This window comes from Mytilus californianus, unplaced genomic scaffold, assembly GCF_021869535.1.
Source record: "Mytilus californianus isolate M0D057914Y unplaced genomic scaffold, xbMytCali1.0.p SCAF_5, whole genome shotgun sequence".
In the NCBI taxonomy this organism is placed as follows: Eukaryota; Metazoa; Mollusca; class Bivalvia; order Mytilida; family Mytilidae; genus Mytilus; species Mytilus californianus.
Window position 1 is genome coordinate 115047483 of NW_026262701.1, and position 13112 is coordinate 115060594.

At 33.2% G+C, this 13112-nt stretch overlaps 1 protein-coding gene across 1 annotated transcript; it reads right to left on the reverse strand.

Annotated features, from left to right (window-relative positions):
- Positions 1 to 4048: 4048 nt before the first annotated feature.
- LOC127702882 (collagen alpha-1(VIII) chain-like) lies at positions 4049 to 9331 on the reverse strand. The gene is made up of 3 exons (XM_052207186.1): positions 9316 to 9331; positions 7505 to 7699; positions 4049 to 4485 (listed from the first exon to the last, which is right to left on the reverse strand). The coding sequence occupies exons 1-3, from the start codon at positions 9329 to 9331 to the stop codon at positions 4049 to 4051; spliced, it is 648 nt and encodes a 215-aa protein (XP_052063146.1).
- Between the last annotated feature and the right edge of the window lie 3781 nt (positions 9332 to 13112).

Genomic DNA, 13112 nt, shown 5'->3' on the forward strand with positions numbered 1-13112 from the left:
TTCCTGTGGGTTTTCCCGTGTTAAATTTAGATCCAGGTAATTATTAAGATAAACAGTTCTTTTATAGTAACGATTTTAACCACATTTGAATCGTTGTGTTTATATATATATATATATGTTTATACTTCACATTCCGAATTTGCACATTAGTTCATTGACAAATATTATCATTTTCGAGTTTAAAATTAAGATTGAATTGTACAATGTATGTGTGAATCACAGGGACTCGGTTAGTCCGTCTGTCTGTCTCAAACAAATGCTTTACGAATGACATCTTGAGTTTTTATCGCTTGATCTAAATGAAACTTATACCACTAGATATAAAGAAGGGAAACACGCCTTTACATTTTAATATTAATAGGCCAACCTTCAAGGTCGCTGTTACTAAAATGTATATTTTTTAAACAAAATTAATGCTTTCCGGATGAAGCTTTCCGGATGGAATCTTGATTTTCCCCTGCTTGATATGTACAAAACTTATATCGATTCAAGATATAAGGAAGAAGTTCTAAACTTATTGATTTTAAGGTTAATAGGACAAGCCACAAGGTCAAGCTGTTACTAAAATATTTTTTTTAGGAAAACATTGATTTTTCTTATAATAACTTGAGGGTTCCTTCGTTAGTTTACAAATGAAACTTATATTGATGGAATACTAGTATATAGGTATGAGATGTACCATTTTAGTGTCAACTGTAAAGGTCATAGCAGCTAAGAATAAACTGAAATTACAGAAAATAGAGTTTCAAGCTGTTGTCTCTTGGTGATTTTTTTAAGTACACTTGTTGGATTTTAAAATAACTTATACAAATAATAAATTAAATGAAAGGGACAAGTCTTGTTGACTTTGTGGCTAATAGATGAACAATATATACTACTCGCGATCGTATACTTAAAAATTACAGGATTGCTAACGTTGATTAGAGAATAAAATTACACAGAAAATGATAAAAACAAAACTACACAATAATAATATAAATATCTCGTTTATAAATTATGTAATTCGTAATCCCAAATTAAGGAAATTAAGTTTCACAAAATAAAAAACACCAATATCACAAAATCAAGTTATCGTATAGTTTTACCGTTTAATCTCGTATAGTAGCCAGAGAGGTGAAGGTCAAGTGTTTATGCATGTAAACAAAATCTTTATTTAACATATGCTTCAAATCAGACTGTATACTGTATATTTATTGAAGAAAGTCTGTACACAGGAATAATGTGCAAGGATAGAAGTTCACAACTTGATAGAGTATCGGTTAATAGTTTTGAAATTATTTTTTCAATCATGAAATTTTCCGTCTTCTCATTTGTCATATCGCATATGTCCCGATTATCAGGTTGTCTGCATATTGATATTGTAAAATATCAGCTGCTTGACACAATATGAAGCCTTTTTGAACTCGTTCGCTGCACTCACTCGACAAAAAGCTTCATATTGTGACTCGCAGCTAATATTTTACAATATCAATATGCCGACAACCAGATAATCGATTTATCGAGTTGTATTTGCGTATTTTGCATGATAGAAACAAGTGGTTTTTTTGTTCCACCAGCAAACCGGAAGATGACTTGATAAGTACGGGTCAAACTTATCAACGTCGGTTCATACATTACATATGACGTCGCTGATATGTCCGGGTCAAAATTATTAAGGCCGGGTCAACGTATTTGACGTCACAAAGCCGTGATATGCAATTGTATTAAGAGCTGAGCAGAGTGATACAGACAGTGGGACGACCGATAAATAGCATATATATTAAACATCAAACCTACACCAACGAGACGTTGAACCTAATAAGATAATTATCCCCGTCACTCACCCAATTTTGTGTATAAAACTTCTCTGAATAATAACAATTTCATTCCATTATTTGTCGTATTTGGAAATACTGAGATAACATTAGTTGTAATGTTTTGATAATGATCAATTACAGAAAATGTCTAGCGTCTTTTGAGCTTATCAATGTGTCTTCGAAACTGTCCTTTACACAATTGTTCCCCTTCGTCTTTCCTTTTTGAGATGATGTTTGAAATACAAAATGAGGTTAAGTATTAGGTGGTGTAGGCAACAGTAGTTTACCAATATTTAAATTTCTTAAATCCATTAGAAGTATACAAATCGGGGTAAATAAAATAACTGAGGAAATCGAAAAAAACAGGGTAAACGTCATGCCTTACTGCCATGCAAATCCACACTCATTCAAAATTTCACAAACTGTTCAAACGTAGATATAACGTGTATATTAGTTTAAAACCTATATGTGCGCACAATATAAAAAAATACATAAGTCAGAGACATGTGATTGATAACAATTTCATAGGGTAATTATTGTTTTGTTATGTCCTTTTATGAACTTTGCCTTTTTCACAAAAATAACAGATTATGTGATATCTTCAAAATAAACAGTAATTTGAAATTATGAATTCTACAATAGTATTTTCACTTTAACTTTACACATTAGATTAATAACAAATAAAACATCAAATAAATATTCAATGTCTATGATTATGTTAAAAGTAGATTTGTGTAGATTAATTTGATGAATACTCAACGGATCAATATACAATGTTGTTAAAGGATTTTAAAGAATGTTTTCTGTGTTTTTTTCATACTCTTTTATAATACATTCAATCTACGTCCTGATTTGAAAAAAAATATTCTCTGAAACTGACCTTATCAAGATGAATGATATTTTGTATTGCAACATATCATTCGCGATTGTTTCACGTGTTTTCAAACAGACACACATTTAACCAAATGTGCTCCACTATTTGTTGATTTATATCCTTTCGCTCTTCTAGTGATTTCCTCTTACTTTTTTGTAATTATGTTGATCACATCATACCAATGCACTTGAATAAAAGATACCATTCATACTGTTAAAAGATAAGAAGATGTGTTATGATTACCATAGTGCAACAAACGACAACCACTGAATTACAGGTTCCTGGCATGGGACGGGCACATAAAGAATTTGGCGGGGTTGCATAATTTAGTGTCAGCTTCACATCTAGACTTACATCTTGAAATCGATAGTTGAGGCTCAGTTGAAAACTAAACTGTATGACAAAAAAGCTTTTCTCAAGGCGGCCATTTCTTCTCTGTGTAGCAACATTTCAGCAGCACTTGAATATGGAGTATTTATCTCCCAGGTGAGACGATATTCCACGGCACCCGTTACCTGTCACTATTTCTCATGTAGAGGATTGCTGCTACATGAAAACTATTGGAATGAAGGTTCATAATGGTTAAGCGGAAGCCATCTTTTCGAACTTTTAAAGGACGCCATAATTATTGGTTGACCGCTATAGAATATCTGTGTCACAAATGACCTATATGCACCAACTTTCTTGTAGCCATTCTCATATACTCTAGTACTAGTCCTCGATTGTGATCTCGCCAAATGCGCCTTATTACCTAGTTTTAACTTGCCATGAGCAACACCATGGTTGCTACTAATTGAGCAGTTACTGCTTCCGTCTCTGGATCACTTGATTTTTTTACAGGATTTTAGTGGAGTTCATGTTGCTTAATCTTTATCTTTTCTGTGTATTGTTAAGTAAATTGTTTGTTTGTGTTTTCAATGTTTTTTCTTTTGTCCATGGTGTTGTCTGTTTTTTGTTTTCGCGTTATGATTTTTGATTGCCCTTTTTGATATTTTCTTCTCCTTTTTATGTCCAATAAAATGCTAATGCACCATGCTCATTTAAATATAGATATATTACAGAAAGATCTGACACATACCAGGTGAGGGAGAAAGGTTGCTTCGAGGCTATAGTTTTGATTCCCCTGTTGTTTTATCACGCATGTAATTTATTTGTTTTAGTTTTTTACTCCTATATTTTGGTATCTTTAATATTTTGTAAGAATAAAAGGATGTTCTTCAGTTGTGCAGGGGGTTTCAGAACTCAGTTTTAAACGATTTTTACTTTTAGGCACTGGTTATTTAATTATTTTCTTGTGGCTTATCTGAAGTCCACATAAATTATTTTCTGTTCAAAGTACGTGATAATTGTTCTATTATGACAAAAACTCCCGGAAAATTCATCTTCCGGCAATTGACGTTCCATCCATTGGAACGAGAAGGTATCCCGTAAATGAACCATATATTTCATTGGCAGCTCCAAATAATCTTGTACTGTAGTCTTTCATGTCGATATAAACAATGTCCCTATATGCAAGTTTCAACACTGCGGCATTGCTGCCGTAAGAGAAAAGATGACCTTTGCCATATAAAGAATTAACATAGACATAGTTATGATACAGTTCAAGCCACATCTGTTCGCCTTCCTGTGATAGAGCATGATAGCTAAAGATATAAACACCTGGAACCGATGCAGTGAAAATGCCTGTGCTCATATTGAAATTGCCGCCATGGTTAGAGTACAATTTATCCCATACTACTTTTGTCGTATGTCTTCCATCATTTTGGTTTTTTGTTAAAACTGCGGAAAAGGCTTGGATCTGATTGGCATGATGACCTAAAATTTAAAGAATCATTAACTTAGAAATGCTATTGTCATTCTCATTCTCACATTCGAATAAATGCGTATGCTTTTAAATAATAACTGTTAATACTACCTTTCAAATGCATCAGTAAAAATATCACAAACAAGCGCGCCCATCAGGCAAAATAGAAAGAAAACACAAAAACTACACTACCTCAGAGATCAGCATTTCTCGTGCATTCATTATATTGTTAATTTGATTGGTTCTGATGTCACGTCAGATTAAGTGTTTGATGACGTCTCACCTCTACGTACAATGAAATTTACAGTCAGTGGACTATTAGGAGTGCATACACCAAACGAAATTCAAAATGGAAAATTCATTTTGCACACGGCTTCTCTCTTTGCCACCAGACATTTGGATATATTGATGACGTTATTTATCAGAGGAAGCAGCTGAATTTAAAAGGAACAGAAAAGGCCCCCAATCTCTCTTCTTAAATGAACGAAATACGCATACTTAGTTTGTACTTGACCATTAAGGATCAGCCTCAAGCAATTGGAAAAATGGGAATAGCTTATAATACCACCTATTTAAAATAGCTCGTAGGAGCAACTCGGTTTGTTATAGAATTCCTTTTTTGATAGATTATGATGGTTCCACTGCTAGACAGTTTATGCAATTTTCAGACAAATGAAACAAAAGCATCTAAATTTCATTTGAAAATATATATCAATGCTTTTAGAAATTATACTCAAATAGACGTTTCTATATCATTGGCTTTCAAATTTGTGGCTTTGGGCGTTTCTGATGAAGATAAATCTAGAAAATTGTCTCAGATGCACGCAATTTATAATTTGCTATTTGCTTTTACTAGAACAGGGTCTATACAACTGCTGACGGACTGTTAGTCATAGATTGTCTCATCAGCCCAGTAGACAGTTTTTCGATACTGACATGATTAACAACATACTTTTCTAAAATTCCCTGTTGGTTAATCAACAAATTATTTAGAAACTAATGTTATACTCCTTCAGACAAAGTTGACCTTAGATCAATATATTCTTATTTGGTACCTTTTGGTCATAAAGTTCCTCACATTTCGACGTATTTATACATCCAGTTCTAAAAATTTTGGCTTTGAGCCTTGCTGATGAACATCAATCTAGAAAAGCGCTACGGATGAACGAAATTTATAAAGTGTTAACTTTATTTCTCAATTATCATAGATTTATGCAAAAGAAACGCAGACTCCATCTATACTACTATTTAGAAACTTAAATATATATAGGTATATAACTAATTACAAGGAACATATAGTATTACACTACCTGATACTGCGGTGTTCTGTTCAGATAATTTCATGATTGAAAATGTGCAGTAAACATCATTAGGCTGTCCAGACAAAACCACACTTTCTCCAGAACGACTATGAACTCTTAATCTCTCTCCAGTTCTCATGTCCAATATAGCGCTGTTTCCTGCATTTGCTTCCCTGTGCGACAGTTGTCCAAACGCCGAGTTCACATATTTATTATTCAGATATAATTCTAGGAATATTTTCTGAAAGAAATGGGGAATACGTTATCACTGGCTAAGCCAATGGTAAATATGCAACTAAACATTTATAAGTCGTATAATTGATTCCTAGTATTCTTTTAAAGTACTCAGCAGTCAACATCAGGGATGACTATTTTGTACTTATATGAGAACACGACGGGTGCCACATGTGGAGTAGAATCTGTCTACCATTTAGGAGCACCTGAGATCACCCCAGGTTTTTGATGGGGTTCGTGTTTTTCAGTCTAGTTTTCTATGATGAGTTTGGTATACTGTTGTTTGTATTTGGTCGTTTTTGTTATGCCATGATGTTGTCAGTTTATTTTCGACTTATGAGTTTGAATGTCCCTTTGGTATCTTTCGCTTTTCGTCCATATAAACTAAAATCACGGGAAAGTTAGGGAGCGCATGGCAATCTACCGCAGGTCATGACAATATTTTCCCCTTACAATCTGTTCACGTACTGCAATTGTAGAATGCTGTACACTTATCCAAAGTTTTAACGTGCGTGATAAAGGATCTGAGGAAGGCAGTGGGGCGCATAACATTATAGTCTAATCATGAAACCATTTTTTCGATGCCCACTGTGCTGCTATTGCGATATTCACTTTGCGGAATGTACCATATTATACACATTGAAATTTTAGTAAGAAGCAGCAGAGGTATACATATGTTAAGAAATCGTAAATTCATTATTAAAATATAAATCAGAATTACAATAAATTGAGGGAAACTTTGACATGGTAAGAGTCACCTGTTGTATCTTTAAAAAAAGACGTTACCTGCTTATGGAGTAAAATCCACGGAAATATATTGATCACATTACGCTTAAACAAAGCTCATGGAACAATTTTACTCATTGCTCTATGTACAGTTTGTATGAATAATGAATCTAAAAACTAGATTTGCTGATTGGCACAGAATAACTAGTTGACGACCACAAAATACAAACTCTCAGTAAATATAACATGTTCTTGGCTATTTCTGACCAGGGGATTGAAAGCAATGACAAACTGTTTCCTATTAATCATTATATATATATATGTACACGGATAATGTTCACAAACATCATAAAGGCGTTTCATCAATATATTTAATGCTTCGCCTGACTCTGAATAAAAGATAGGCGAAAGATACCAATGTGATATTCAAACGCATAAGTTGAAAACAAACTGAAAATGCCATGGCAAAAAAATTAAAAAAAACGACCAAGACAAGCAACAGTAAACAAAACACAACATAGAAACTAGACTGAGCAACACGAACCCACCAAAACCAAGGGTGATCTCAGGTGCTACATAACGTGATAAATAATTAATAACATTAATTCAGTGTTAGTGAAAATTTTTCGGGTAAAACCACTTGGATGAAACATTGCTTAATTGATTTTTTATTTTCTACAGCTCCTAACAATTCTGATTGCTATTTGTCATTTATTTTTTTGTTTGCTTATTGGTCTGTTAGAATTAACTCCTGTTCTAAAACAAATACCTACATGTCCAGGTAGTGAACGTGCAAAGTAATGAATTAAGAAAGTTCCATCTATCGGTGCCTCAAAATATCCTGTGCTGCTATCATATCCATTTCCAAGGTTTGTGAAGACTTTATTAAAGACAACAGTGCCACCGTGGGGGAGGGATATGTCATGAGTAAGTCCGGCCGTGACGGCAACAGGGTTTGAAGCACCTGAAACAGTTCGGAAACCATTTGTAGATTACATGTAAATAAGAAGAAATAATTGTTAACCGATTTTCAAATCTCATAAATCAATTAAGAAGATACAAATCAAGACAAAAGAATAAATCTGAGGGAATCACATGTACATCAAAATGAAAGAGACAAGTGCGTCGAAAGGGCAAAGTCTGTTATGTTTGCATCATACACTCCGTCAAAATATCACAATCAGGAATAAATTATTAAGTAAAGACTTCATTTTAAATGTGAAGCACGTTTAGCAAAAAAGTTGTTAATCTCTCCTGACGCCCTCGTACAATAACATAACTAAACATTAATGATATCGATAAATACAAATCTATACGCAGACTTTGTGATGAAAATCGTAATGCTTCTAATGTTCATTCATCGTTGCGAGAAACTTACATTGAAATTATTGACAAGAAAATGCCGGAGCCTGGTTTTCGAAAGTATCCTAAGATTTTTCCTGAGATATATCTTATGAAAGACTTTGGAACTATCATTGTACCATCCTATAATACGTATTAGACTCTTAATCAAAGCTGTCCTAAGGTAGGCATTATCAGACTGGGTTATGGATAATCCTTAGTTATTGTTAAAAGCATTGTGTGGTCTTTTACATTAAAATGATACATGTACTATGTATCAAAGTAAAAATACATATCTCATCAGTAAATGTTTTTTCTTCTCGATTTAATTGTAATGGAAACCCATTCTGATTATCCTGAGACTATCTAAAGACACGTATTTTGATTCTCATTTAAAGAAATTTTTAGGATGCATCCTGACTTAGGACAATTTCAAAAAAAAAACTTTGGACTAAGATATGTCATACGATTCTATTAGGACATGGTTTATTCCTTAGATATCTTTGAAAGCCAGAGCCCTGATTCATATCCATTACTGCTTGTTACGTTCAAAATATGTTTGGCATATACCAGCATTTTATCATAATAGCCATTTCGTTTATTTGATATAAAAAATAGCCATTTCGGTTATTTGATATAAAAATTGTTTCATAACATTAAAATCACAAATGGCATGTCTGCAGTTAAGGACTAAATTATTTACTGTTATTCATAATGCGAATTGTGACCTTAACTATTCTGAATATTGTTCCATACCATTGAAATCACAAATGGCATGTCTGCAGAAAAGGACTAAATTATTTAATGTTTCATAATGTGAATTTTGACGTTAACGATTCTGAATGTTTTTGTATTGTAGCATTGAATAATAGTTACGTTTTTTCAAAGTTTTCTCCTTCGTTTATTTATTAAATGTACATGTTTAAAAATAAGGAGATGCTGTACAATTGCAAAAGAGACAACTAATCACCAAAGACCAAAAGACAAAGACGTAACCACCTATATGTCACCAAAGAGCCTTAGTTTTGAAAAGATAGTTAGTTTTATCATTTCATGATTTCTTATACCTTTTACTTTGCAAAGGATTTTTAAAAGAAAGGGCCTACTTAAAATACATTCATAGTTTAAGAAGAAAACAAATACTCCCAACACAGCATAGATGCATTTGCCATCATCGTTTTTTTTTTCTAGTTTGTTTTAAAAGTAAACTAGAGGCTCTAAAGAGCTTGTGTCGTTTACCTTGATCTATGTGCATATTCAACAAAGGACACCCTCCAACATTGTAGACGAGAATAGAATTCATGACAAAAATCTCTGTTTAGTTGATCTTGTATTGCTGATCATTTAGTCTGTTTAGTTTCTCTCTATCTTCTTTAGTTTTTGGTCAAAACACAAAAGAGGGTTAAAAAAATCCCCATTTAAGGACAATCACTCCTATGAAGAGTGACAGTCTACTAACTGTATCGGCAAAATTTGACTTGTTAGTAGATCTTGCCTTGCTGATCATTTTTTGTGATTTAAAGTGTCTATTTATCTATTATAATTTTTATCATACAAGCCAAAACGCAAAAATGATTAACATCGTCATTAAAGGGTAATAACTCCAATAAGAAATCGTCAGCCGATTTCCTCCATATTTCTTTATTGCAGGTCTTGTTTTGCTGATGATTTTTGCTTATTTAAGTTTCTATCTATCTATTATAAATTTCAAGTTATAAGGCAAAAACGCAAAAAAATGGTAAAAATTGCCATCAAAGGGCAACAACTCTAATGAGGAGTCAACTGACGATTTCAACCATTAGACTTAGTTGTAGAACTTGTCTTGCTGATCATTTTTGCATTTTAAAGTTTCTTTCTATCTATTATAGTTTTCAAGATAATATGCAAAAAAAAAAAACATGGTAAAATTTGTCATTTAAAGGCAATAACTCCTATAAAAGAGGGGCGAAAGATACCAGAGGGATATTCAAACTCATGAATCGAAAATAAACTGACAACGCCATGGCTAAAAAAGAAAAAGACGAACAGACAAACTATAGTACACAAAACACAACATAGAAAACTAAAGACTAAGCAACACGAACCCCACCAAAAACTGGGGGTGATCTCAGGTGCTCCGGAAGGGTAAGCAGATCCTGCTCCACATGTGGCACCCGTCGTGTTGCTCATGTTAGTACAAACCCGGTAAATAGTCTAATTCATTAGGTCACATTCGTGAAAAGGGAACGGGATTGTAGTTACGACATCAGGAACATATCCGCTATCATCTGTGAAACGCATATTCCATAATGGTCAACCAACTCGTGATGGCGTCCGTAAAATTTACGAAGGGATGATTTCAACTTCACCATTTAGAACTCTTGGTTTAATAGCTTCCTTGTGAGCAGCAACCCTCTATCAAGGAAATATAAGAAGTCGTCTGACAGTTTTGACGTATATGGACAATTGGTAGAGCTCAACATTTTAAACATTTCTGCTCTGGTCAGATTTCCCTATTGATAATGGTTTTCAAAATAATAGACAAAACTTGCATTTTCTCCCTATGTTCTATTTTTAGCCATGTCGGCCATCTTGTTTGGCAGGCGGGGTCATAAGAGGTCATCAGACACATTTTTTCAACTAGATACCCCAATGATGATTGTGGTTAAGTATGGTTAAATTTGGTTCAGTAGTTTCAAAGGAGAAGATTTTTGTAAAAGTTAACGGACGACGACGACGACAGACGACGGACGCCAATTGTTTAAAAGCCCACTTGGCCCTATGGGCCAGGTGAGCTAAATAGGGGTAGAATATTTTATTTTGAAACGTATTGTTTGAAGATGACATAGAGTTCAGATATTTGTTATAAATAAATAAAGGATTGTATAAACACCTTGGCAGATTTGCATTTATTTTTGCTTTGTGAACATTTGAAGAAATACATGTCGCCATCAACACTACAATTAAACTCTCACTTAAAAATATCAAAAACTCACTAGACCTTCCAGAAAATGTAAGTCCTCCAGTGAATGTGGCATAAATCTCTGCAACTCTACCAAAAACGGGGAAGCTAAAGTGATTTGTGGCCTGAACGTAAACAGTATCTCCTTTTTCCAACTGTAGTATTACTGTGTTCCCAGCTGTATCAGATTCATGGTGTTCTTTGTCGGCGTAGATAGAGACAAGATACATATCATTTCTGTATAACCTCATCGAATTTTTATCAGAATTACTAAATACGAAGAAATGGAATACATATATTCCTGGAACTTGGACCTGGAACTTACCATCACTTTTAAACAAAACATTGATATTGGTAATGTCTTTTGGATATGTAACTATTGTACTTTTTGTAAAATGTCCATCCTTGTCAAAACCTTTTGTGAATGCCACAACGTCTTGGCCGTAAGCTGAAACCAATCACAATATATGATGATATTGATTGAAAGTTTAAAAGAATTGCTATACGTATCCTGAATATTTATCAAGTCTTTAAAACCGAATTCTTGAAATGATTTTGTAAAACATGCATATGTAAAAAAATGTATTGATTCTTTTATCGTTGGTTAACTGCATATTAAAGTAAATACATATCTATACATAGGTTTATATGTTTTTTACAGACTTCCCTTCCCGGTTTACGTTATAAAGGAAATAACTCTTTTAACAGCCGACCTACACAAATCTGAGTACTGCATACATTCACGAATAATGAAACTGATTTCATTTTATTCCAATGGAAATTGTAAGAAACAGTGCGCTTCCCGATATGCTCAGTCTTTAGTTTTTCCATGTAGTGTTTTGTAAACTGTTGTTTGTCTTTTCGTTGTCTTTCATTTTATACAATGGCGTTGCCAGTTTATATTCGACATGTGAGTTTTAGATGTCCCTTTCGTATACTTTGCCTTTTTTTTTTACAACGGTTTTGATCGTAACCAAAAGTATGAGAAGCTAAGAAAACGGATATGTTATTACAGAATCAAATGAAAATGCCTAAATAGAACAGTTAAATTCGGTTAAGTTAGCGTTGTCAGTTTGTTTTTGATCTATGAGTTTGACTGTCCCTCTGGTATCTTTCGTCACTCTTTTATCTATGCCAGTGCATAAATTTAAATCTAAGTTGTTTTCCATTCGTTTGATGGTTTGAGCTTTTGATTTTGCCATTTGATAAGGGACTTTCCGATTTGAATTTCCTTGGTGTTCGGTATTTTTGTTATTTTACTTTTTATATAAATAAATCAATTTATTGTCTAGCTTACCGACTCCGAAACTAGCTGCACAAAAAATCCATAAAAGCATAGTGAATATTCTAGTACACTAAGAAACATGTTCTAATAAAGTCACTTGAAAGAGGTCAACATGATAACACAGAAATAGATCAAAGCAGATAGATATTAATAAGTACAAAAGAAATCCTTTGATAATCAACAAATATTAGTCCCTTCAAAGATTCTGCATTGTGTACAAGAAAATTTTAACAACCAAATTGAAAAAAAAGGAAAAGAAGCTCAGGTAAAAACTAAAGAGACCTATTAGATCTTTATGTAGGATACTGTCCTATTTATATGACAAAAGAAAATGTGGAATATCCGTCAATATGTTAGCAAAACACAAGCAAAATACATCTCTATGTTTACTACTTGGACCAAAAGTGTCTCGGTTCCTTAGTTCAAATTTAACATATATCTCAAACCTTCCCATTTTCAGATATCATGCTCCTTGTGGAGCGCTTATCATTGTTTTATTGTGTTCTTTAAGGCTAGTTCAACAGCACCAAGAAACCACAAAGTCGTCAATATTTCAATTCAGATCAAGGATAAAACGCGATAAAAGTTTTCGTATGACAAAAAACATGAAATAAGTTATCAAACATACCTGTTCGTCTAATATTATTTTAAGATCACGAAACTTTCTTAAATTGGATGAAAGCTTGATATGTATAAGCAATAGAATTAAAAGAATCGAAATTTTAGGTTAAATTATTCATCAATATTAAGTTGCATTATTGTTGCTACAATTAGCAACGGCTTATTTAGGTCTTTTCCCTACGTTATTGT

Coding starts and splice junctions, on each gene's coding strand:
- LOC127702882 (XM_052207186.1), bottom strand. Junction 4,486..7,504: donor TTCACTACCTGGACATGTAG/GTATTTGTTTTA, acceptor TTTAAATTTTAG/GTCATCATGCCAATCAGATC.